The sequence below is a fragment of the Thermobia domestica genome, chromosome 16 (assembly GCF_964235325.1).
Source record: "Thermobia domestica chromosome 16, izTheDome1.hap1.1, whole genome shotgun sequence".
Lineage (NCBI taxonomy): Eukaryota > Metazoa > Arthropoda > Insecta > Zygentoma > Lepismatidae > Thermobia > Thermobia domestica.
The window spans coordinates 157,484,085-157,509,053 of NC_137469.1; the positions used below are offsets into that span (position 1 = coordinate 157,484,085).

A 24,969-nucleotide genomic window follows, 5' to 3' on the forward strand; every position below is an offset into this window, starting at 1 on the left:
TTTACTCCTTAACTTTCATTTCTCCAAATATCTCTGGATCCTCATGATCTGTCTGAAGTTTTTAATGTGTTAAGCAATTCCAATGTCACTTTAAAGATCTCAACTCTATGTTTTAGTTTGACATTTGCACTAAATTATGACTTTTATATTGCAAATTTCAAAAGTGACTGCAGTTGAGAAAGAATAATGAGGAACAGCCATAAATGACTCTTCAAGGTTAGGAAGTACGGAAGAAGCTCAAAATGCATGCAAGCAAACTCTAACATTGCACTCGTTTCTTCACACACACTTCACACATCACAAGGATTATATGACACGAAATGTATCGACAACATCCGTGAACGAGAATTATATGCTGCACTTTCCTGTATTAGAACGATTCTTTCTTTGTTTTTTGACTCGTAATGTTTAGGCTGGATAGAGCTTACTACGTTAAAAGTAATTAGAGTTCAAATGAAGGATGTAAATTCTGACGATATGCCTGAATGGCGCTGTTATAGGTAGAGCGCTTAAATACTACAATATTTAGTGACACAAAGACACACGTATTTTACTCATTTTGTACTGGAAATGTTAGTTTTTTTTTTCGAAAGAAATGTTTGGCACAGAATCATGTTTTATATTGAAAATGAAATGAAATCTTCCAGTTTAACGTCCCACGATTATCTCCTTAGGCTAATGGAGATGATGATTGAAGCAAGTGAATAAGGATGGAAGAATCGGTAGAAGGAGAAAGTGGGAGGAAACAGGAATACCCTGGGAAAACCCTCGGACACCATGTTGTCCACAAGAAACTTATTTAGCCAAGGATCGAACCAGGGCTTCTACGTACCAGAGTTCAGCACTTTACCGCTGAACCACCGTTCCCCTATAGTTTTTTTTAATTGAATACTTGGGAAATGTAGTATGTCAGGAACATATATATTACTAATCTGGTGTTGATGTAAAGACATTTTTTTGTGAATTTTTAAAGGCTCGTCTTCGTAGATTGATGAAAAAGACTAGACACGAAGTCCACCGGATTTACTATTTATACAACGTCTAGAAGTCTTTAATTCATTCATTATATACTTCGTTGGCGTACACTAGTAGTCAAAGGATTCACCTTCCATGTGAGTAGTCCCGGGTTCGATTTTCGGTGAGCAATCAAGAATTTTCGGCCTAACTTCTGAGAATACTTGGGAAGAAATCTCAAAGGGAAAGTATTGAACTGCGAGTCAAGGAAGTTAAATATAACGAAGTTGAGAGTTCCACATATTCAATATACTCTCCCCAATTATTAATTTTAACATTAGTTCAAAAGTACCTTGAGTTATGAGAGGGCGAGAAAAGTAGAGTAATTTTATTTGACGCTTCCTGTTCTGAGAATAAATGCGGAAACCAGCTAGAGTGAAACCTCTGTTAACGGGTTTTTATGGGCATAATTATTTGCCCCTAAATGAGAGGTGTACGTTACATACAAATAGAATATTTCAGTTGTACGTCCTACGGTTATGCCGTGTATGTTAAAGGAAACGGTGATAATCAGAAATGAATGAAGAAATGAAGAAAGTGAGAGGAAATGGGAGAACCCCGAGGAAACCTACGCACACAGTATTTCTCCACCACAAAATCCACTTGGCGTGAGCTGGGTGGACTCCACGCACCAGAAGTGAACGCCCTACCACTGAGCCACTGCAACTCCTACGTTACATAGAGTTTACGACAATTTAAATTACTTATAGCTTACGTTCTAATTGTATGGAATATACATAAAATGCGTTATTTATAAATATAGGCTAATAGTGAAGTACTGTACTCAGCGTCCGAATTACAGAGGCCTTCCCGCACTGAAAAGAAACAAAAACATCTTTTAGGGATGTCTTTTTATGGGCGTCTGCTGCAAAATTCTTGTCTGATCATTTTCTTTTGCTTGTTTTGTTGATGGTTTATGAATTTCATGGTAAAGAATCTGCAACAGTTGTCTTCCACCTGTTGTTGAACGAATTTGCGAAAAGGTTCCCGATTTTCTGATCTAGAATGATTTCTCCACACAACCCCAACGCAATGAAAAAGCACTCCCTAGTATCTATTTAATCTTCATTAAACTCCTAATCAATCAATCAATCAATCAATCAATCAATCAATCAATCAATCAATCAATCCATCCATCCATCCATCCATCCATCCATCCATCCATCCATCCATCCATCCATCCATCCATCCATCCATCCATCCATCCATCCTTAGGGAGGGGTGTGATTGCAATAATAATGTAATTTTTACTTTTTTTTAAGTTTTTAACACTTGCATCTCCTCTGTTATCGGGAAAGCTCTATGTATTATTAATTGTGAAGACCGAATCTAAACTTTCGCATTTGTTCGTACTTAGTAATATATATTTTAATTGAGCATTTAAAAGTGTCCTTGTTTCATTCTGGGAAGCACGGCATCGCTTAACAGCGTATATTTCATACACAGTGCAGACATAAGAGTATGAGAAATGTTGACTTCGCATAACAAGAAAGGGAGAATGAATGCTTTTCAAACTTTTTTCTGTTCTGTCTCAGCTAACTGATGAAGAGCTTCTTCGCATCTATATGGTTAGGACGAGACCAGGGTTCGATTCCAGGTGACAGTTTCTTGTGTTTCGGATTCCACGTCTCGGTACTGCAAGAGACACTATACTTAAATCCAAGCAACTAACCAAGCTGGTTGAAGTAGCTCTTCACTTGTTTCGCAACAGTAGCTCATTACGGAAAGCTTTATGGCAGATCGGTGAGTAGTTCCGGGTTCGATTCCCGGTGAGGTCACTCGGTTCGAAAAGCATGAAAACCTTTTCAGCCAGCCAGCCTGAGTTCTCCTCATTTGCATCAAGCAAATGCCGAGATGGTACCTTACATAAAGGTACCAAACCGATTCCTTGCTTCCTCATTTCCCCGGGGAATGTGCTCACCGAGGGACGTCGTCTCTCATACGTGACGGACTAAAATGTGTATAGTTGCCGCAAGCTCTTAAATATAACTTCTAATTTCAGATCGAGAATCAAACGTGGACCTACGAATATTGAAGCCATGCGCGATGATCTATCAACTATAAAGGGCACACTTAGCCTATTCCCATGAAAATAGTTTACAGATTACGAGAGTCTAATTCATGGGTGGCGATTCGGGGGGGGGCAAAGGGGGCAGTTGTCCCCCCACTTGTTTTAAAAATTACCCATTAATGTATATAGTTTCATTTGGAAATATAAAGTTTTGTAGGTATTATTGGTTCATAGAATAAAAATGGTGTCATAAAATATTTGTCGTTCTATGAGTACGTATTGGTTGTCTTCTCGTGGAATTAAGAAAGCTACAAGAATTGCGTTTGAACTGCCACTAAAAATGGCCCCAAAATTAACCTATTGCAGCGCCACAATGCGAGCGTACTTTCATTTCTTCTTGCAATTGATAGATATGTTAGTCAGCCGCTCTGCAACTAATTGAGATAACGTTTCGTAAGAAAAGAAGTTCTTCACAAGTTATTCTTTAATTGTACAAAAATCGACAGTTCCTAAAATGTATTTTCTTCTTTCTAATAATAATATTTTGATTTGATTTTTTCAGTTTAACATCCTGTTCAGCATGGAAGTCATATGAGACGTGTAATTAATGATCAACATGGAATCCGAACCACGTGAGCTCCCCCGGGAATCGAGCCTGGCTCTCCCACGTCTAAGGCGCATACGCTAACCGCTTAGCCACGAAGGAGCTCAGTAAGGAATATTAATTTTGCGGTGTAATATACGAGTTTAAAGGTGTACATATACAGTTTTGTATATACAATTAAATTTAATGAATTCAGCATGATTCTAGGTTTTAGGATTATTTGTATAACTGAAATGTACAGTGGCTAAGTATTGCTGAGTTTTGATATATTCCAAGAAAGTGAAAACCTACTTAATGGCAGCAAATATGTTTCGGGAAGCTACAAATGTATTTCTTTAAATGTCGTAGCATACGCTTATAGTATTCACTGTCATTCTAAGAGTAATAACACATATAATAGCATTCGTGGAATTAAAAATATAAGTTGTTCATTAATTTCCAGTTTCAATATAACTTTTGCAAAACAAGCCTCATTATTCATTACTATGATTATTTGATTAATATTATCCTTTCTGTGCATTTGTTTTGCAAATTTGTTATTAAATAGACCCCTAATCTGATCACACAATTTTCCAGACAGATATTCATGAGCACTTCTTACACCTTCGTTGTTTAAGAGTACAAACGGCTAATATCTACGTGCGTTGCTCTTGTCAATTTACTTAATAAAATATGAAACAAGATATACGGTATAACTGAAAAAGACGGTATCCTAATAGTTATACAATCTTTCTTCAAACAAAGTGTTACAAGCAACCAGGAAAACTAACATTGATATCAAATGTTCAGATCATGTCTTGCCCCCTCCCCCCACTTTTAACGCCCAACCGCCGCCACTGGTCTAATTAATACAAATTTTGAAGTAAAAACATACCGTGCCCAAAATAACACAAACGTTAACGTTTCTCCATTTCCCTTTTCGCTTCTCTATTGGCTAGCTAATGTGTTTTTGGTTCATGTGGTCCTTCGTTCGATTTCCGACGGGAGAGCACAAAAAATAATAATAATTTCTCGATCGTTCCCTTTCATTTATTATTCGTCTTCATTATCTAACTAATGCATATAACGTGTGATGTTAAACTTTTTCTTTTAAAAAAAAAAATTTTTTTCGGTTTCAAACTCTGGCTTAAACCCTGATGGATGATAATTAACAAAAGTTGTAACTAGGAAGAGTTGGTTGATAATGCTATTTTAAACATGCAGAACTTACATTATATTTAAACGGAAAAATAAAAATATATCATTTACCTTGTTTACTTGTGCCTCACTAACGAAGAAGACTGTTGCGAACATTATATGAAGAATTAGGGCCACTTTGTTCATTGTAGATGTTACTGTTACCTGAAAGCACGATAAAGAAGAAATATTGAGGTAGAAGTGTCTGCCGCATCTGCTCTGTCGTCAATTAGGCCAAGTCCATTGTCATTAGAACTCTGTTCTGTGCGTGTCTCACTTCGAAGACAATTCGTGTAGAACTGACAACACGATACAGCGCACGCTTCTATTTACTCTGGATTCGGGTTTACCTTGAGATTCCCCGCCTCCACTTGCGTTTTACACGAGCTCACAGAAGTTATCTTCATATACTGGAGAGAGAAAGACTATGGTTGCCAGGACACGACAGAATTTCATCCGGAATATATTTTTATGATCTTTCATTCATTCAATCTTTGCTTGAAGTATTTTTAACTGGCAATTCTATCTCTATTAAGTCTTAACAAATGAAACAGATGTTGGTGACGCAACCGTTAGATGTAGCTTTTATGTTTGATAAGCACACAACGAAGCACAGGATACATGCTTTCATTTCCTCCCACTACGATGGTAATAAAATACAGTAAAAATTTTCCCGTGAAATCATGAAATTTTTATAGTCATTGTATCCATTTTTAAAATTCTAGGCCTACGATACTATTAGCGATTATTATTATTATTATTATTATTAATAATAATAATAATAATAATAATAATAATAATAATAATAATAATAATAATAATGATAATAATATTAATAATAATAATAATAATAATAATAAAACTTTAGTTCAAAAATGAGACATATACCAATCGATGCATCTTATGAGCTAAACAAATTAATATATGCGTGAGTATAAAAGCTCGTGTGCATTAAAAAAAAAAGAAAAAAAAAGAAAAGAAAGAAAGAAAATAAAACAAGTAATTTGTAAACCTAAAAATTGATGGTGTGTGAAAACTATGCCATTTATTGAGATAAAACTGATACTAAAATATAACTTCGTTAAGCTCTTCATAATGATACTAGTAGAGAGCAATACGTAGAATCGTTAATGAAATATTGCTTAAAATCAATAGTAACTAAGCTTGCCGAGTTCACTCACTTATTAGCAAGAAAAATTGAGAATAAAAATCAAGTCAACACAATTTATACAGACTTCAGTAAAGTGTTTGATGTTATAAAGGTAACCAAGAAAGTTCTGTCGCTTTTTGTGGAGATCTGTGTTCAATTGGTCCTCACACCGAATGCGAATGCGAATGGAGTTACATCGAAGGTCAGTTGTTGGGTGGTGTGGGTGGTCTTGGTCTTGCACATCCAATCTTGGTCTTGGTCTTGCACTGGAACCTTTGGTCTTGGTCTTAGTCTTGTAAGTCTTGCTTTTAAGAAATCTTATGCCTTTCGTACGTAAATTTTACTCTGGATAAATTCTATAATGCGCCAATAGTAACAAAATTATAATGTATAATTCTAATTGAAAGATGGTTTACCTTCGTGTAAGTATGATGATACTATACAACGTAGGTGATAACCTTTTTTTTTATTTTTTTAAATGGGTCCCCACGCTTCACTACTTATAAGATAAATTACTACGTTTCGTAATCTTTTTATATTTTTTAACAGATTTAATATTCCACTGGTTCCCAAATTGGGGAAACGCATGAAAAAAATCAAGATTACTGAAATACCATAAATTGCTAAATTATTTTTTCATTCTAAAGGCGTCAGAGATTTTTTATTTTCAACCAAGATTAGCTAATCTTTGAATTGAACAAACTTCCAATTAAATATTGTGATTTTATTTTACTGATTCCAATATGTACTCTATGGAACAGAAGCACGGACATTACGCAAAAGCGATGAAAAAAAATATTGGAGGTTTTCGATAAAATAAGAGAATTAGCTGGGTTGAACGAAAAATGAATGAGAAGGTGTTAGAAATAGTAGCAGTAGGGGAGAAAAGAAGAATTTTAGATGTAATTAGAAGAAGGAAAAGGAACTGGTTGAGACATTGGCTGAGGAGGAACTTTATTATGAGTGACATACTAGAGAATATGGTAGAAGGAAAGAGAGGGAGGGCGCAAAGGAGACTGTAGTTGAAGGAAGGTATTAAAACAGAAAATTGCTACGTCAAAACGAAGAGACTAGCTGAGAACCACCGTATATCGAAGCTTCTGAGTTGCAACAAGTGACCTGCCAATAATGGTAGAGTAGCTATGATGATGATATGTTAGCAATATTGGCCAAAAAGAGAGAGAGAAATTAAAATAATAACGATGGTAATCAAACATCTTAATATTTTAGTATAATTTGAGTAAAAACTGAAAACGACTCAACTGTCCATGTCTTTTGTGTAAACTCAACTTAAACAAATACTTTTGACCTATATTAGAAATACAAAAACACATCATCAAACTCCAGGTTATTTGAAATAACTGTACAAAATCATTCTCACTTGGGGATATGGATTGTTGTATAATGTTATTTTGCTCAATCTTCGTGTGCCGTATACATAAGGATACTAAACGTTATATTGATAAATAATTATGCAACGTATAAGCACCCGCCCATGAAATCAAACTTGTGGTCACATACACAAGTTTTTGTCAAGCCATGAAAATGTTATTTCGATATTAATTTTTTGTGAGCACACATTAAAAATTTCTAACGGATGCTTGATCCTTGTAGCCAAGGCCATACCCATGTAGTCGGCACCTATGGTGTACGGAATTACCGATGTTCATTACTACATTTCTCTTTAATTTTAGAAGAAGAACACCTCTAATATGTCTTGAAATCATGTATTATCTAGTTTTACGTGCCACGATTATGCACCGAGGCTAAGAGAGATGGTGATGATGAGAAATGAATGAAATGGTGGAATGAAGGATTTAGGAGGAAACGGGAAAACCTCGAGAAAACTTACCCACACGGTCTCTATCCACCAAAAAGGCTCATATGGTGTAAGCTGGGATCGAACTAGGAACCCCAGCACCAAAGGTGAACGCTCTACCACTGAGCCGGTACTTGTGCAAGACTCTTGCGCAAGAGTCTTGGTCTTGGTCTTGTTCTTGCAGGTATAGTCTTAGTCTTAGTCTTGGTCTTGCACCCCTTGATCTTGGTCTTGCAAAAACTGCAAGACCAAGAGTCTTGCGCTCATCACTAAAAGCGACAAAACTTGGTTATCTTTATATTAATCATGATATTCTTCTTAGCAAGCTTGTAACCTTTAAATTTTGTCATACCCTATATAAATTTCTATCGTCATATCTCAGTGAACGCAGGTATCGTATTCGCTACAAAAAAGTCCTGAGCACTGAATTTTTTGTTCATTCATTCCACAGGACTCGAACTTACGATTTTTGCTGTTCCTCTTATATATTAATGATTTAACTGAAGTAATAAAGTCACAAAATCTGTTATATGTAGAAGATTAAAAAATTTACCGTGTCATACACACAGAAAGAGACTGCATTAATTTGCAAAATGACATCAACGCACTTCATGAGTGGTGCAAAATTAATAAGTTATCACTAAACATTGAAAAGTGCAGTACAATATCTTATACAATAAAAAGAAATTACTTGGAATTGAAGTACCATATTAATGACATACCACTGTAAAGAATTTACCAAATAACTGATCTTGGCGTATCAATAAGATCAAATCTCTCGTTTGATATTCACCTAAATCGAACTGTAAATGAGGCTTACAGAAATCTCGAATTTGTAATTAGACTTGGAAGTGAATTCAAGAACAGTAATGTTTTTAAATTTATATATGTTGCCTATGTACAGTAGACTGTTACAACATTTTCGCCACTCATAAATATTCATAAGTGGCAATAATTTTGACATTTTAACAGTTCCTAATGCACGGGCGGTTGACAGTTTGAAGAATTGATACACGTTTTTCCGCATAGTAATGATTTTGTAAATGACACAGAAGAAATACGATAATGTATGCACCTGCGGATGGATGTTGAAAATGGAAAACAGAACATGACATAATAAATGTTTTCAGGTTAAAAAAAACGCTAATTGGACAAGCAGAATGCAGAAAGACCTTTCGGAAATAAAATATGCAGATCACACACGTAGAACAAGGTAATATAAAGTTTGATTCATTTATATGCATGATATGTAATGCGGCAGCTGGAGAATATTCTGGAATTTTGATCGTTGGAATGAGTGAAAGAAAACGATGGAAAGTTCCAGATTTTGCTTTCAAGCGGATGGTGAAAGAATGTTGTAATTTAATATAAAGGGAGGAAAATGTTTTATTATAAAACCCTTACCGAAAATGCGCTGAAATGGAATTTTGTAATGTATTCACGATAGGTAACATGTAACATTACCTACGTGGATGAAGATAAAGCGGAACTTGTGGTAGAAAAAGTAGGACATGAAATTAGGATGGAGATTGTAAAATTGTGTACATTGCTGTGGAGATAATCTGAATTTAATATAAAAAATAACATGAGTGCATCATGTGCACACCATTGCGATGAGAACAGTTTTATGTAAAGAGAAAAGTGAAGTTACACATGTTATGAACAGTACAGGTGTTCAGTACAGGTAAAGATACACATGTTATAGTATTCAGTAAATAGATAAACATATACAAGAAGACAACTAACTGGCAGGATTGCTTACTTAAAGAAGTTACTACTTTTGAATATTTGGATTGCATGAACACAGAGGATGTTTTCCTCAAAACTAAGTACCTTTGATTTGATCATTAGTAGTTTTGGGAAACTCAAGAAGTCACACTTAAGTTGTGACAATAACAAAACAGAAAAACACGTGTTAAAGTGCAAGGTACTGAAGTAAAGCAAATTGCTGCAGCCTCTCACACAGTTGCACAACGGACCTTATCCAAGTATAAGTGTGATTTCGAATGACCAATGGACCATAGGATGACCATGACCATTGGATTTCGTGTCCTAGTAGAGAAAGGACACATTGTCAATCGCAACCGTCGTGGAGGGTGAGAAGGTCAGAAGGCAACGGTATATGCTTCTCGCATCGGGACCCCAGATTCACAGATTGCATAGTGAAATTTCTATCGGAGGGTTGGAGAAAACTGGAATAATGGTGCAGAAATAAAATATATCGGAGGATGCTTTTGAGAGAGAGAGACTCTGCAGCAATTTGCTTTACTTCAATACCTTGCACTTTTAAACGTGTTTTTCTGTTTTGTTATTGTCACAACTTAACGGATTTAGAAGCTTGATCATAGATTTTCTGATGTAGGTTGTATTGACATTTTGACCAGTTGCCCGTTTGCACAGGGTTATCGTAGAGAGTTGAGATTTGTTCTATCTTTTTTATTTAACAATAGCTTTCATACAATATGCTACTTGACCCCAGGTTCCATTTGAAAATTTTGAGTTGGACCCCGCCTGGGACCATGCGAGTGACCCGGGGACACAAATTTTTCATTCAAAAGGTGCTGGGCTTCCCACACTAATTTGATATGTATTCGCTGAGTTTCCTTACCCGACCGTTCCCGAAAAATCTGACCCGGAATCCGACTTTGTAATATATAGTATGAAGCTCAATTTCTAACTTTTCACGCTTATATCTCCGCAGCATTTGCGATCGAGGATGTATCCCTTTTCGTGTTAAGTTCTTTTGGGTCAAGGTATCCAACGGCCATAGTCTCGACTCGAAGTCAGAGTTGCACTTGGATAGGTTCCCTCGTTAGTGTAGTGACAGGTCACAAAAATGCACTTTCTCAAATTTAAAGACCCACCAAAAAAGAAAAAAGTGTAATACTGGGAAACATAAATGTACCTGTTATATTAAGAAAGAATAAAAAAACGAATGAATGTAATTTATGGTCTATGGAACCCGGAGGTTCAGTGCCGCGTTAACAAAAGCTCTCCACTGACTTCTATCCTTAGCCAACTGAATCCAGTTTCTACTTTGTAGGCCTATTCCTATTTCTGCGAAATCTATCTTAATATTGACCTCCCATCTGAGCCTAGGTCTTCCTAATGATTGTTTTCGGATTAGACTTCCATTCAAGACTTTGAAAGCGTTTCTACTTTCTTCCATTCTAGGTACATGACCTGCCCACCTAAGCCTCCTAGACTTGACGATCCTAACAGTGCTGGGTAAACCGTATAAATTGTGTAGTTCCTTGTTATGAAGTTTTCGCCATTCCCCATTCCCGTTCCTCTTGAGTCCGAATATTCGTCTCAGGATCTTGTTCTGAAATACTTTCAGTCTATGTTCTTTCCTCAGAGTGAGCGGCCATGTTTCGCAACCATACAGAACAACAGGCATGATTATTGTTTTTATATATTTTAAGCTTCAAATTGTTCGACAGAATTCACGACGACAAGAGGTTTTGAACCGAATAGTAACACGAATTCCTTGGTTGTAGTCGGCATTTAATTTCTTCGTGAATATGCTTTCGGTCTGTTAATATTGATCCTAGATATTTGAGTTTCCACTATGTGGAAAGTATTATTTGGCATTTTAAAGCATTTTATAATTGTAGCATACGATTTGACGAATTTTCATGTATTTATTAGTAAATTCATGACCCTGCAAGCGTTTAATAAGACGTGTGCATTTCTTTCTATTGTTCTCCTATTAAATTTACATAATCAGCATACACCATAACCTGGTTGCTATCTTTTATTTTCCTTATAGCGTACTCCACGACAAAGTTGAATAGTAATTGAAACAACACATTCCCTTGTTTCAGGCCATTCTCAACGCGAAAGCTCGTGAATAAGAATTTTTCCCCACGGACTTTACTTTAGGATTCATTGAAACACATTTTAATTAATGTAATAAGTCTTTACGGTATTTTAAATTTTGTAAAAATATTATAAAATGTTTCTTTCCTACCCGATTCGTAAGCGATTTTGAAAACCAAATTGACGTACCGGGGTATTGTATTGTCAGTTTCTTTTCAAGCATTTGGCGAATGGTAAATATTTGATCGATATTGTTGTACGAAATTTGTAACTTAACAATATTAATATTTTTAAAATGTAAAAAGGAAAAGATGTCTTTATTATTAATGAAGACATTGTATGTATTGATACAAACACAACAATACTTGCAAGTCCTATTGGTAAACAAAAAAGCAACAGTTAATTTGTACCTCAAAATGATAATACATACCGCGTATTACTCCGTGTTAGCTCGCTCTAACTAATATCTATTCTTAAAACTCTCATTGTATAAGATTGCATATCTTTGCTCACGAGACACATCTTAGTTGTATCGAAATCACACCCGAACATTTTAGTCTTGGAATGTAACTGTATTCGCATTTAATATAGAATTTTATACTGTTATTAAAATTATTTATTTCTTCTTCATAATATTGATGGAAAAATCCCAAGTCAGCCGAAGTTAAATATGACGAAATATGAAAATGAAGTTAAATTATATACTGTGTATTTTATTTTTTATTATTCATGTGATTTGAAGCTAATTATATATCCTTTTTCAGGATGGAATTTATAAAAATCCAACACAGACAAGTAATCAACATTATTGCAACCTCAAGTACAAGAAGAATATATAGTAGAGCGTCGATTATCCGAACGTCGGTCAACCGAACGACCGCTTAACCGAACTGTGTACTCGCTCGCACCTGTTACTCTCCCACCTACCGTCCATCATCCCCCTCACTCCCAAACCAAGTTTCCCACAGTAGTCGCCGCACTGAGCCACCGCTAGCGGAACATTGCTTCTAATGGGGCCTTCATAAGGCGCTGCTGACCGGCCAAGCCGCCAGTCGCTGTGTTTCAACAATCAGCACACTTCTGTCGGTTTGGCACTGGCTGTAGAAGTACAGTCCAGTACAGTGCAATACAGTACAGTACAGTTCGATTATCCGAACAAACCAGTTTTCCGAACACCCATGTCCCCCAATTACTTCGGATAATCGACGCTCTACTGTACTTGAATCGTGATGTAATAATACGTATATACCAAACATATACTGAACATATCACACAGGAGGTAGAGGTAATTATCGGTCTACCTGAATTACAGGAGGATGAGTTTAGAAATCGGCCTCATCAAGAACAAGAAGCTGAACAGGGAAATCCTCAAGAACAGGAAAATCCTCAAGGTGAGGAAAATGATGATGATGACGAGGATAGTATTTTTGGTATATAGTGTCTTTTTTCGTATTGTAAATATTTTTATTATCATGTATTTTTTAGTTTCTTTTAATAAATGAATATTTATATATTCTAGGTATTTCCATTTTTAAAATACTCGTTTATATTCCCTATATTTGATTCTAAACACACTTTAAATTTTTCATCTAATTATGAAAACAGGCTTTCTCTCTCTTTCTGAAAACAAAGGCAAAACTTGATGTTACCCGTGGCCTGAGATCGAACCCGGAAACGTTTCGCACCAGAGGTGAGAACTCTATCTCTGACCTACAGTGCACCTATATAAAATTACGTTTACTACCTTTGTGTGTAATATAAAACTTGATAAGTATGTGATTGTGATTTAGGAAATTGGTTCTTTATTATGTTTTTATTCAGCGAGTCAGTATTCAATATATAATAATAATACTAAAGACCTAAAAACATATGAAGGAAGGAATAGAACCAAAAAAATTAAGTACATTGTTTTCCGTATTAAAATAAAGTGTTAAATTCAAGTTTAACTTCTTTCTCAGCATTGAGGTTATATGAGCTGATAATCTATAGCTTAATGTGAAATCCCAAATTTTTGTACAAAGCGTTCAACGCTTTCTCAATGGGATTTAAAGCTTGGACTTCCTGCAGCAAAGGTGAGCACTCTACCAGTAAACTCAAGCACACTGAAATATAAATTCATTTTTACTCTAAAGGTTAAGCACAGAAAACTAAGACAATTATTCTACAACTGTTTTTATCTTCAAGAAAATCGTCATAATACAAAACAAGACGAGTTCCATTCTTTTTTTTTTTCGAGGTCAATGATGTAAAAGAAAAGTCTTTCTTTCTTTAGGGGTGCTTCAACAATGTGTTACGGAAAACAGGTTTTTTATGCAGGTAACTGTATCCGTTGTGATACAGTAGGAGGTGGAGGCTTTTTTTTCAGTTTTCCATTCATCCTTTTGTGACTGCCTTTTAAAACCTTGGTGAAAATCATCAAAGAAATTTAAAATCCTTTTACTTTCGTTTTACACCGCTGAACGAAACTTAACGCGAAAACTTAACGTGTGTGTGCGAAAAAAGAGAGAGAGAGAAAAAATGAAAGTGGTTGGGTTAGTAAGGGAAATCTGCCTTAAAGATACATTTTCTATTTCCTTTTCTTTTGTATTTAACTCAACCTATTTACTAGAGAATAAATAACAATCTCCTTTAGTCCTTTAGTCCACAATTAAGATAGGTGAATGATGATGCATAAGTCGGTAAAATCAAAATAGGGAAAGGAAGATTTCAAGTAAACCCGCAATCACCACAAACTTACCTCGTCGGAGATTAAACCATGGATCATACGCAACAAAAGTAAACAACTAACATCCCATCGCTTTACTACATCCATTTGTTATAAATAACTATACATTGTTACAAGTTTTTAAGAGGTTACCATACAATGGTTAATGTCAGGATCAATAAAAGTAAAGCCTCTGTAGTGTGTGTCAATTCATTATACCTAGGTTTCCTACTGGTTGTCTAACAAAAGGGTTGTGTTTGATTTTTACTTGTACACTCTTGTCCTTTTACTATATAAAATGCAATAAGTATTTCCATTTTATATAGTATGGAGTAATAAGAAAAAGTGTTTTACTGTATACTCCTATGCATTTCATAGACATTTTATCTTTTTACCTCAAAATATTGCACTCTAAGACCTATTCCTTTTAAAAAGCATATACTAAGTAAGGGTTTGCACATCCTAAAATTTGCTGAAGGGTGAATCCAGCAATAACAGTCACTGCGTTTAAGCGTTATTGAAGTAGCTTTATTCTACTTGCAATAAAACGACACGTAATTTTACAATATTGTCATCTATATTCTCAGCAAAATAATATACTAACTTCTTTTGTAAGAAAAGAAAGAGTACAAGGGTACTGTAACATCGACTTTTCTACAGTATATCACGCATTTCTCTCCTACTGCATCCATAATTTTCTTAAGAAAGTGTTGAGATGTTTGTTGGGTTATAAAGTTTTAAATGTAGTCCACGTCCAAAGAATCCCTCATGTGGGTACGCTCTTGAATCAATCCGTTCTGCATACAAGATTATATGTTGTTTTTCATTTAAAAGTAAATGATTAAAGAAAAGTTTTAAAGTCTTCGTATCATAAACTAAACACAAGGTATCAAGCTCAGTAACTCTCGTTCAATGGACAACAGTTCATCATTTACTTACGTTGGTAATGTCTGTAAAAAAATCTAAAATAAAGTATTATATAATCTTAGTTTCCTACCATATTCTTCGAAAACAATTATTTTTCTTCTAATGCACTACTTCTTAAACATCAGTTCCTTCTTATAGCATACAAAACAACCAAGATTATTTTTTAATATCAATTTATTTCTTTAGAAGAAAACAATACATTACTCTCACTGACAATTCAGTTGCAGTAATTCAGTATTTTAGCTCTATCATTTACATGTGTTAGTCCAATGTTTGTAATCTATTAAATTCTTAATATTACAATACTATAAATTGTTCTATTTATAAAATAATATAGTTAACAGTTCATTTCTCTATAACCCTTTGTAATTTCTCAACTTGCATCAAAGTATTTAGCCCTAATATATATGAGGATAAATATTTTCTTCTATTCATACACTATCAAATGCATATGCTACAGTGTCTCAGTGTTCATTTACAGAATTAAATAATTGTTTATCTTTCTCTAAAAACATTTCTACTATTTCTTTGATATAACAATCACACTCTGCAACGTATTCATATACCAGATTACTTTTTTCTCCAAAGTATAAGTAATACTTAATATTACAACCTTTAAAATGCTTCTTTAAATATAGTTTATATATTTTCTCTCTCATTTCACGTTTAATTAAGATTGTCCACACCTTTTGTAATAATTCGTAATCATACTGCAGCAAACAATTGTGATCTTTTTCATTTTCATTATGTTCAGAACATGCTTCACATAATAATACTGAATTGGGTGTGTACTCATTAAATAATTATATAACACATGTATCACTAATACTTTCACTAGTACACCCGCACTCTTTAGCTTAAACTTCAAAACAGTTAATAATTGAAACACTGTCATCATCACTTTCCGGAAGTATTTCATCACGATATCTATTATAGCGTCTAAAATAATACACTTCTTCTATTTCTTGTGATGGATATATGATTCTCACTTTATCACGTAATTCGTCTGGTAAATCGGGGTCAGACGGGTGAACCAACCATATAGGTTTTTCGTTTTCACGCTGAATTTCTTTTTCTCTAGGTGACACATAAACAATCTCCCTGCTAGTCAATTTTTCTGCTCTTCAACAAAACAAATCAAATACATTAATTTTTCAAGTGTGATACATCTATTTATATACCTACAATAAAACCTGCGCATGTGTAAAACACATTTTTTTCTTACATTTAATAAAGTGTTCTATGCATTCTCCGTCTTATATTACAAATCAAATAATATTTTATTCAAATTTCCTGATTAATAATATGTTTCAAGGCTATACAAAATAAATATTTTCCAAGAAACAATTCGTTAGTATGACATCACGATGTATGTTCTATTCTTTTCCAAATATACTCCATAAACTTATATTCCATTTTAATAAAATACATAAATGTAAAAATATATATTTACCTTATTGTTGTTATTGGCAATATCTTCTACACTCTAATTCAATATAAAAAATCTTTTACTCACACTAAGGTTACTTTTAACGTACTTTTGAACATTCTTCTTGTACATTTTTACACCAAATCAGTATATTTGCCAAAATCTTTTTCTAGTAACATTTTTAATAGAGTGGGCCTGTATTCAAAGTCACACACAAGATCTCGGAAACGTTCAATAAAGTTCCCTGTAATCAAAAACAAATGTCCATGCTTTTTTCTGTAAATTGATAATAATTCTTTACGAACCTCAACTTTTGTTATGGTTTCTATAGCTTTCCGTTCAAGAGATTCCGTATCAAACATCAAACAATCATGCTTTAACTGTCCACCTTCCAAAAAACCGCATGCAATACAAATACAAACATCGTCTGGTTTCTAATATATTATACACTCTTTTATACAATCCAATGATGTACGTTCTACACTACACTCACATGGTAACTTCAAAAATTCTTCCAACTCAAAATTCTGCACCGGGGAATTACTCACTGTTGGTGAAGGTGTAGGGGGATATTCTATTTCGTTTCCAACATCAAGTAACGGAATAACTTCTGTTTCCAGTGGCGAAGGTTGCGGGGTCACCACCGGTTGGGATGTCCCCGATAAAGACGTCAATACATCCACTTTAGAAAGAGTAACTTCTGTTTCCAGTGGCGGAAAGTGCGGAATCACCACCGCTTGGGATAAAACCTCTGTACCCTACAAAGGTGACAATTCTGTAAAATCACTTTCACCTCTTGTACTAAGATCCAATGGTTTCAGTGAGTCCATGTTTTAAAACCAATCTATAACTCATTTCACTAAAAAAACCCGCTATATTTCAACAGCAAAGAATTCAGGAAAATAAGCTTTGTTCTCCAGTGTTTCTATTAAGTTTTTTTTAAAATTTTTTTCACCACCTAAAAACAATAAAAGAAATTAAGAATAAGTTATTTGCTGTATTCCGATTTCCAATTACAAAATATAAGTATAAAGTTTCCCTTTCAACTTCACTACTACATTTCATCTTGGGTAATATGTTCAAACAATCTCGGGTCTCTTTTTATTGCATTAGCTTTCAACATGAAAAATCCCTAAGTTCAATCTGCGGTAACGTTAAACGTTCTGTCGCCATATAACCTCATTGTTACACTAGCATTTATGAAACAAAACACAAAAGTTTACAATAAAAATAATAATAATAATAATAATAATAATAATAATAATAATAATAATACTTACCGAATGTTAGCTTATCTCTGTTTAGTTAATGATCCAATTTCAAATCCATGTCTTTTGTCGCTCTCACTCTCTGCTTTTTCTCGCTTCTATCACTTATTATTTGCTTTAGCACCTAGAACAGAAAAAAAACTGCAATTAGTTATCGTATTACGACTTTTCAAATCACGAAAATATGATATTCAACGTAGCACTAACGTTTTCAACATATTGGCTTTGCATGTAAGAGAGCCATGGTTCAATTCCCGGTGCAGATTCTGCTAACTATCTATCTAATATAAGTTCGTTCATACACAATAAAGTTTATACCATTTATAACTGAAAAAAGTCTACACTGCAAGCAAGCGTACGGTTCTCCACGTGGGAAAGGCCTGATTCGATCCCGGCAGTGTCATGGCTCCCTATCCAGTATAACTTCCTTTTTAACATATAATTTAGAAATACCAGTTATACATCTTACACAATTCATAACTACATATAAGTAACAACACCTGCTAAGCAAAAGGTTTATCGTACGGTTTTTCACGTGAAAACCCCTGGTTCGATTCCCGACGCGAATTCTGCTGACTTTGTTATGTCTTACACAATTCATAACTATGTATAAGTAAAAACTCCACACTGCAAGCATAAAATTTAGCGTACGGTTTTCCACGTGGGAGAGCCTTGGTTAGAGTCCCGGTGCAATGAACAATATAGATTACCTGTATCCTCCATATTACATTATACGGGGACGCGGCAGAAGTCCTAAATGGCAGAAGTCCTAAAATGCAGAAGTCCTAAACGGCATTAGACCTAAAATGCACAAGTCCTAAAAACTATTTCGCGGCACAAGTCCTAAAATGCAGAAGTCCTAAAGTGCAGAAGTCCTAAAATGCAGAAGTCCTAAAGTGCAGAAGTCCTAAAATGCAGAAGTCCTAAAAGGCAGAAGTCCTAAAAATCATACCGAGGCAGAAGTCCCAAAGTGCAGAAGTCCTAAAGTGCAGAAGTCCTAAAAATCTCTTGTTTCGCTACCATCGCGTCCGTAAGAAGAATACTGTCAATCTGTTAGTCAAGTTTTAGATATACTGTTTCATATTACAGAGCCTTAGTTCTTACAAGTTATTTGTATAAATACATATTCTATCGTTCTGAAATAATAAATAAATAAATAAATAAATAAATAAATAAATAAAGCCTATTGTCCTTTCTTACTCTTTCCATGATATATTTCTATGTTGACAAAATTTTAACTTTCTACCAAATGTGATTCCCAGATCTTTCATAATGTCTGTTTTTCTCTATTTCCACACCATTGACTTCATATTAGTAACATAATATTGTGTTTTAGTTATGTACGTCATAAATTTTGCTTTCCTTGTGTTGTTTTGAAGTAAATTATTTTTACACATATATTTCTTGTACAGAAGTCTTTCTGTAGCAAATAATTGTCATATTCGTAATTAACTACTCCTGGGATACGGCTGTTTTGGTGTAGGACGTTTTGGTGCAGGGCGTTTCGGTATAAGGACGTTTAGGTGTGAGGCTGGTTCGGTGTAAAAGTTCTAATGTTTACACCGAAACGTCCACTCTTCAAAATGAAAATTATTCGTTAGGGAGAAATAAATTCACGAAGTAGAATATATAAATTAATAAATAAAATAAAAATTAAATGTTTCTGTAATTGGCAAGGGTTACTTATTTATAGTGAGTCCCCTCGCTTCACTCTATGTCAGAACTTCTTATATCCTCAAATGTTATAATTATTAATTGATTGGGAAAACGTTTTACGGTAATGATATATAGTAAAAAAGTGTGTGATGCATAAACATTGTGTACACCACACACACCTTATTACAGCAATAACTGTGCAGAAATCGCAAAATGCTGCACAATCTTTGAAAGAAAATTTTCAAACACAGATGGTTTTTCTTCCAATAACCGCTTTTATATCATGCATACCCAATAAGATTAGCAAATCTAGGAAAAGAAAACTGATTATGAATCAGTGATGAGATCTTAATTATATTATTACGGAGATGTAAATTCATGTTATAGTTGTAGAGAAGGACAGTGTCAGAAAAATGTCTCAAGAAAATTTTTACCGGCCTAAAGAACACAAGAGGCTGAATCCTACCAGTTGTTCCTGCAGAAATTGTTTCTATTATGAGTTACTCTTTTGTTCTTAAAATAGGTCAAAGTTGAATTGTGACCACTCCACGAAACTAATAACAAAATGGACTTTGCATTAGACGCTTGAAGAAAAATCTCTTGGAACCATGATCTCACAAGACTTGATGTTAATTTTTCCGGATTTGATGCTTTTACAAGGATATCTTCAAATTTAAAGAGGTTGTGTTGGACTATAAGACCAAATGTTCCATTGTTTTCCTACAAAACAATTAAAAGTGGTGATAACAAAACACTATTTGCAGAAATTGTAGGCTGTATGATGTAGCTACGAGTCATAGAATTTACTGACTGTACCACCCTTTCTACTGTTTGTGTCCCTGTAAACACTAGAGTACGTCCCGTCTGCATTTAAAAATTAAACCTATTGATCAGAGTAATAAATATTTAATTTTCCAATATGTGTTGCTTCACATTCGCGACAAGTGCATTGGCATTGGCTTCTAGCTTTTTGGCTATAGATTTAATCAAACGCCCTGTTAAAATAAGTACAAAAAGGGGTTTCAAATCAGTCTGCACCTTCTCTCAGTAGCCCCTGCCAATTATAATTGTTCATGGCTAAATGCAGAACATTTCAAACCAGAAGACTTTGAAATTTTAATCATCATATTGGATCCGCCAATTTGAATTTTGTAATTTCAACGTCAGGTTCTGAATCACCTGTCCTAAAACCTCCTTGACAGTAAGCTGGTCGTATCATTTAATCTTCTATTTTAATGATTGCTTTCTGTTTATGCTTGGAGGCCACCTCTAACGTTCAAAGAGTGGTTTCTACACTTAAACCCGCACCATTGCCAAAAATAAAATTAAAAAAAAAGTGACGATTATTTTTTGATATTCTACAAGTATGCAAAGTTTCATTCAAATCAGTAAATTACACTTCCATAAGTCTCCTTGTTAGTGCTGTTCAAATGGAAAAAATAAGTTAATTGGCGGATATGAAGTCAGAACAAAGAAAAAATACGCCGGTGTTACGAAGAGACTGAACAACGTTTGTGAAAATTACAAATCTGGCGATGTGATTTCAGTCTTAAAAGGAATTGTGTACAATTTTAGATTCTTAGTTGAGTGATTCTATGTAATTATATTTTTTTCAACAAAATTCCTTTGAGTTGAGATGAGTTTATTCTGAGTTTAACGTCCCGTTCAGGAGTGAGGCTATATGAGACGTCCACACACTGATTAACGTGGAATCCGAACCACATGAGCTCTCACCGGAAATCGAACCCGGGTCTCCCACGCCAAAAATTCCTTTGAGGTATTATTCAGTTTGTATATATTATTACTGTGTCTCAGGAACTTTGTACAATATATTTATTTCAATTTAGAAATAATGCTGAATATTTTGCAGTAAATTTGATTATTATTCTATAAAACTCGCCTATGGACATCTCTGAATATAAATTATTGTTGCGAATGGATTGGTGTTGTATTATCATCCTGTCTCAATAACAATGAGACTCAATAACAATGTTAATCAGTTTACACTATTCCAGAGTGGCTACACTATGACACTTCATGCCTGTTCATTACAAGCATATGATTAATGCAATCAAATATTAGGCTATACACCGAAACGTCCTTTACAGCAAGTGTCCTTACACCAAACCGTCCTTACACCGTAGCGTCCGTACACCGAAACATCCGTACACCGAAACGTCCTACACCGAAACATCCTACAGCGAAACATCCTACACCGAAACGTCCTACACCGAAATATCCTAAACTCTTACTCGTTATCATTATTAATAATAATTTTAGTGTTACTAACATAGTTGTTACCGTTGGAATTAAATACGTTCATATTGGTATTGTGGCAACTACTTAGTACTGAAATGCTTTATCGAATATTTAAGTCTGTAGTTTGTAGCAGGGTGGCCATAGAAATTAATGGCTTATAGCCCATATTGCCTCACTGAAATTTTAGAGGATCTTTGAAAAGCAACTTAATTGAAATTAATGAGAAATATATATTTAAAATACATTTATTTAATACAAGAACATTACGTTTAATCAATTCCGCAACCATGGTTGAGGAAGGGATGTCTTAAAGTACGAACCATTGAAATAGTGCAGAAGCAATAGCTGAGTTTTTTATAAACATATATATAAATGAAAGTATACTAGAATGTAACTAACTAGACTGGAAATGAAAGAATGTAACTCTATATATATATATATATATATATATATATATATATATATATATATATATATATATATATATATATATATATAACTCTCTCTCTATATATATAAAATGAAAGTAACTATATTTGTAACTTAACAACACTTGAACCACCAGACTGATCTCGACAAAAACTTTCAACATAGATGAGGTTCGGGCCTGAGATGGTTTTATCATTTCACTTTGAAGGTGCAACTTGGAGGAAGGAAGTGCGGATATATATTAAAAATTATCGATCTTAGTGTCGAACCCATAGTTTTCGGGGTTGCTGAGATGAACACTGACATCTCCGATGAAGCTTAAATTCTAATTCAGCACTGCAACTTGGAGAAAGGAGAGGAAGATGTATAAAATGATCGAAAATGACCGCTATAAGTGTCGAATCCATAGTTTTTGGGGTCGCTGAGGTGAACAGTTACACTTTCGATGCCATTTAAATTCAAATTTACTCCCGCAAATTGAGGGAGGTATATAAAAATGATGCAAAATAATTGATATTAGTGTGAATCCATAGTTTTCGAGGTCGCTGAGGTGAACAGTGACACTTTCGATGCTGTTTAAAAAATTTTAATTTGTCCCCGCAAATTGAGGGAGGGGGTGGTATATTAAAATGTTGGAAAATAATCGATATTAGTGTGAATCCATAGTTTTCAGGCCACTTAGATAAATAGTAACATTTCCGATGCAGTTTAAATCCAAATTCAACGCCGAAACTTTAGGGAGGGGGAAGGGGGTGATATATAAAAAAATGATCAAAAATGACTGATATTAGTGTTGAATCTATAGTTTTTGGGATTGCTGAGATGAGCAGTGACACTTCTAATGCCGTTTAAACCCAAATTATGCGCCGTGACCTGGGGACAGAGGAGAGGGGTATATATATGAAATAGTATATATATATATATATATATATATATATATATATATATATATATATATATATATATATATATATATATATATGTGTGTGTGTGTGTGTGTGTGTGTGTATGTGTGTGTGTGTGTGTGACCGATATTATAGTCGAATACATCGTTTTTGGGGTTGCTTTGATGAACAGTAACACTTCCGATGCCGTTTACATCCAAATTCATCTCCGCAACTTGGAGGCGGAGAGATATATAAAAATGATCGAAAATGACCGATATTAGTGTCGAATCCATAGTTTTTAGAGTCGGTGAAATGAACAGTAACACTTCCGATGCACTTTAAATCCAAATGCATCCCCGCAACTTGGAGGCGGATATATATATGATCCAAAATGATCTATACTAGTGTTGAATTCATGGTTTTTGGGGTCCTGAGATGAACAGTGACACTTCCGATGACATTTAAATCCAAATTCAGCACCGCAACTTGTGGCGGGAGAAGATGTGGGTATATAAAAATGGTCAAAAATTGTCGATATCAGTGTCGAATCCATACTTTTCTGGGTGGCTGAGATGAACAGTGACACTTCCGATGCCGTTTAAATCCAAATTTAGCCCCCATTATTACTCCTAAAGGGAGAGGATGACATGCAATAGTAAGTGAAAATGACTGATACTAGTGTCAAACTCATAGTTTTGGGGTCCCTAAGTTCACTGGTGACAGTGTTGACGCTCCTTATACCGAAAATGAAACTATTCTCCCCGTATGAAGAACAGGTAATCTGCTAGTCTTTAAGAATAACGAAAGGAAGTTTCACATGTTATATTCTTTAATATATTTGTCGCTGCTCAAATTTACGCACTTATGCGGTGTATGTGTGTATATGTAAAGAAAATCCTTTCTCTTTTTGTTTCTTCGAAAAGTATACAAATAATAAAGAGGTATTTTTTATCAGAAAACTAAAAAGTAAAATTAAAAGATGTTGCTTTAACTATTTTTCCTGCTAGCGAAATACTTTGTATGTATAGATGCTGCAGACACGTTACAGCAAATAAGATTAGCATCAGGCGAATAAATAGTTTTTAAATTACATTATCCGGGTTTTGCCAATATTTCCGGACAAAAGATTTTTTCCAATGGGTTCAAAATTTACAAAAATTTACACAGCACAAGGAAGATACGTGTATCCATAAAATAGATACTTGATTTTAACATACTGGTATTAACTAAAATGATTCTGGCCCTGTTATTTTAACACTTCCCTGCTATGAAACGGTAACTTTATAAGATTACTTAAGATAATTTAAATGCGTCTATATTATTTAATCTAACTTCGATTATATTTCAGAATTTTTTGTAGCCATAACTCCATTCTATCACGGTGCTAACTTTAAAGGAATGGTGTAAATATATTTATTGCCATTAAATTTCCCTATTCTAATACAAGAAACATAACTACTCAATGATCTTAACTGTAAAGCAGTAAATATAAAATAGTGTAGTTTTCATTTTAAAAGCATAATATGCGAAACATTCGAATATTTCAATTTTTCCCAATCTTTTCGTTTTTTTCAGGTTCGGGAAAAACGGTAAAAAATTGTTTTTTTTTAACCCAAAATTTCCTTTTTGTTTTTTCTAGACCTTCGCAACACTAGTTGCACATATTGTAACATTCATCAGACACGAAGATATGATTCATCACTATTCTCCAATCGTCAGCAGTCCAATGTTCTTTGCCACGTGCCCATTCGAGGCGCTTCTTTGTAATGATTGGAGTAATTTTTGCTTTCTTTCTTGGCCTGAGTGCTTTTATT

At 34.4% G+C, this 24,969-nt stretch overlaps 1 protein-coding gene across 1 annotated transcript in view; it reads right to left on the reverse strand.

Moving 5' to 3' along the window:
- Positions 1 to 5,192, reverse strand: part of LOC145673481 (GILT-like protein 1) — a 69,317-nt gene extending 64,125 nt beyond the window's left edge. Inside the window, exon 1 of the mRNA XM_081743222.1 lies at positions 4,878 to 5,192. Within this exon, the coding sequence (XP_081599348.1) occupies positions 4,878 to 4,952 (75 nt within the window). The 5' untranslated portion in view covers positions 4,953 to 5,192. The remainder of the gene's footprint in view (positions 1 to 4,877) is intronic.
- Positions 5,193 to 24,969: the final 19,777 nt, after the last annotated feature.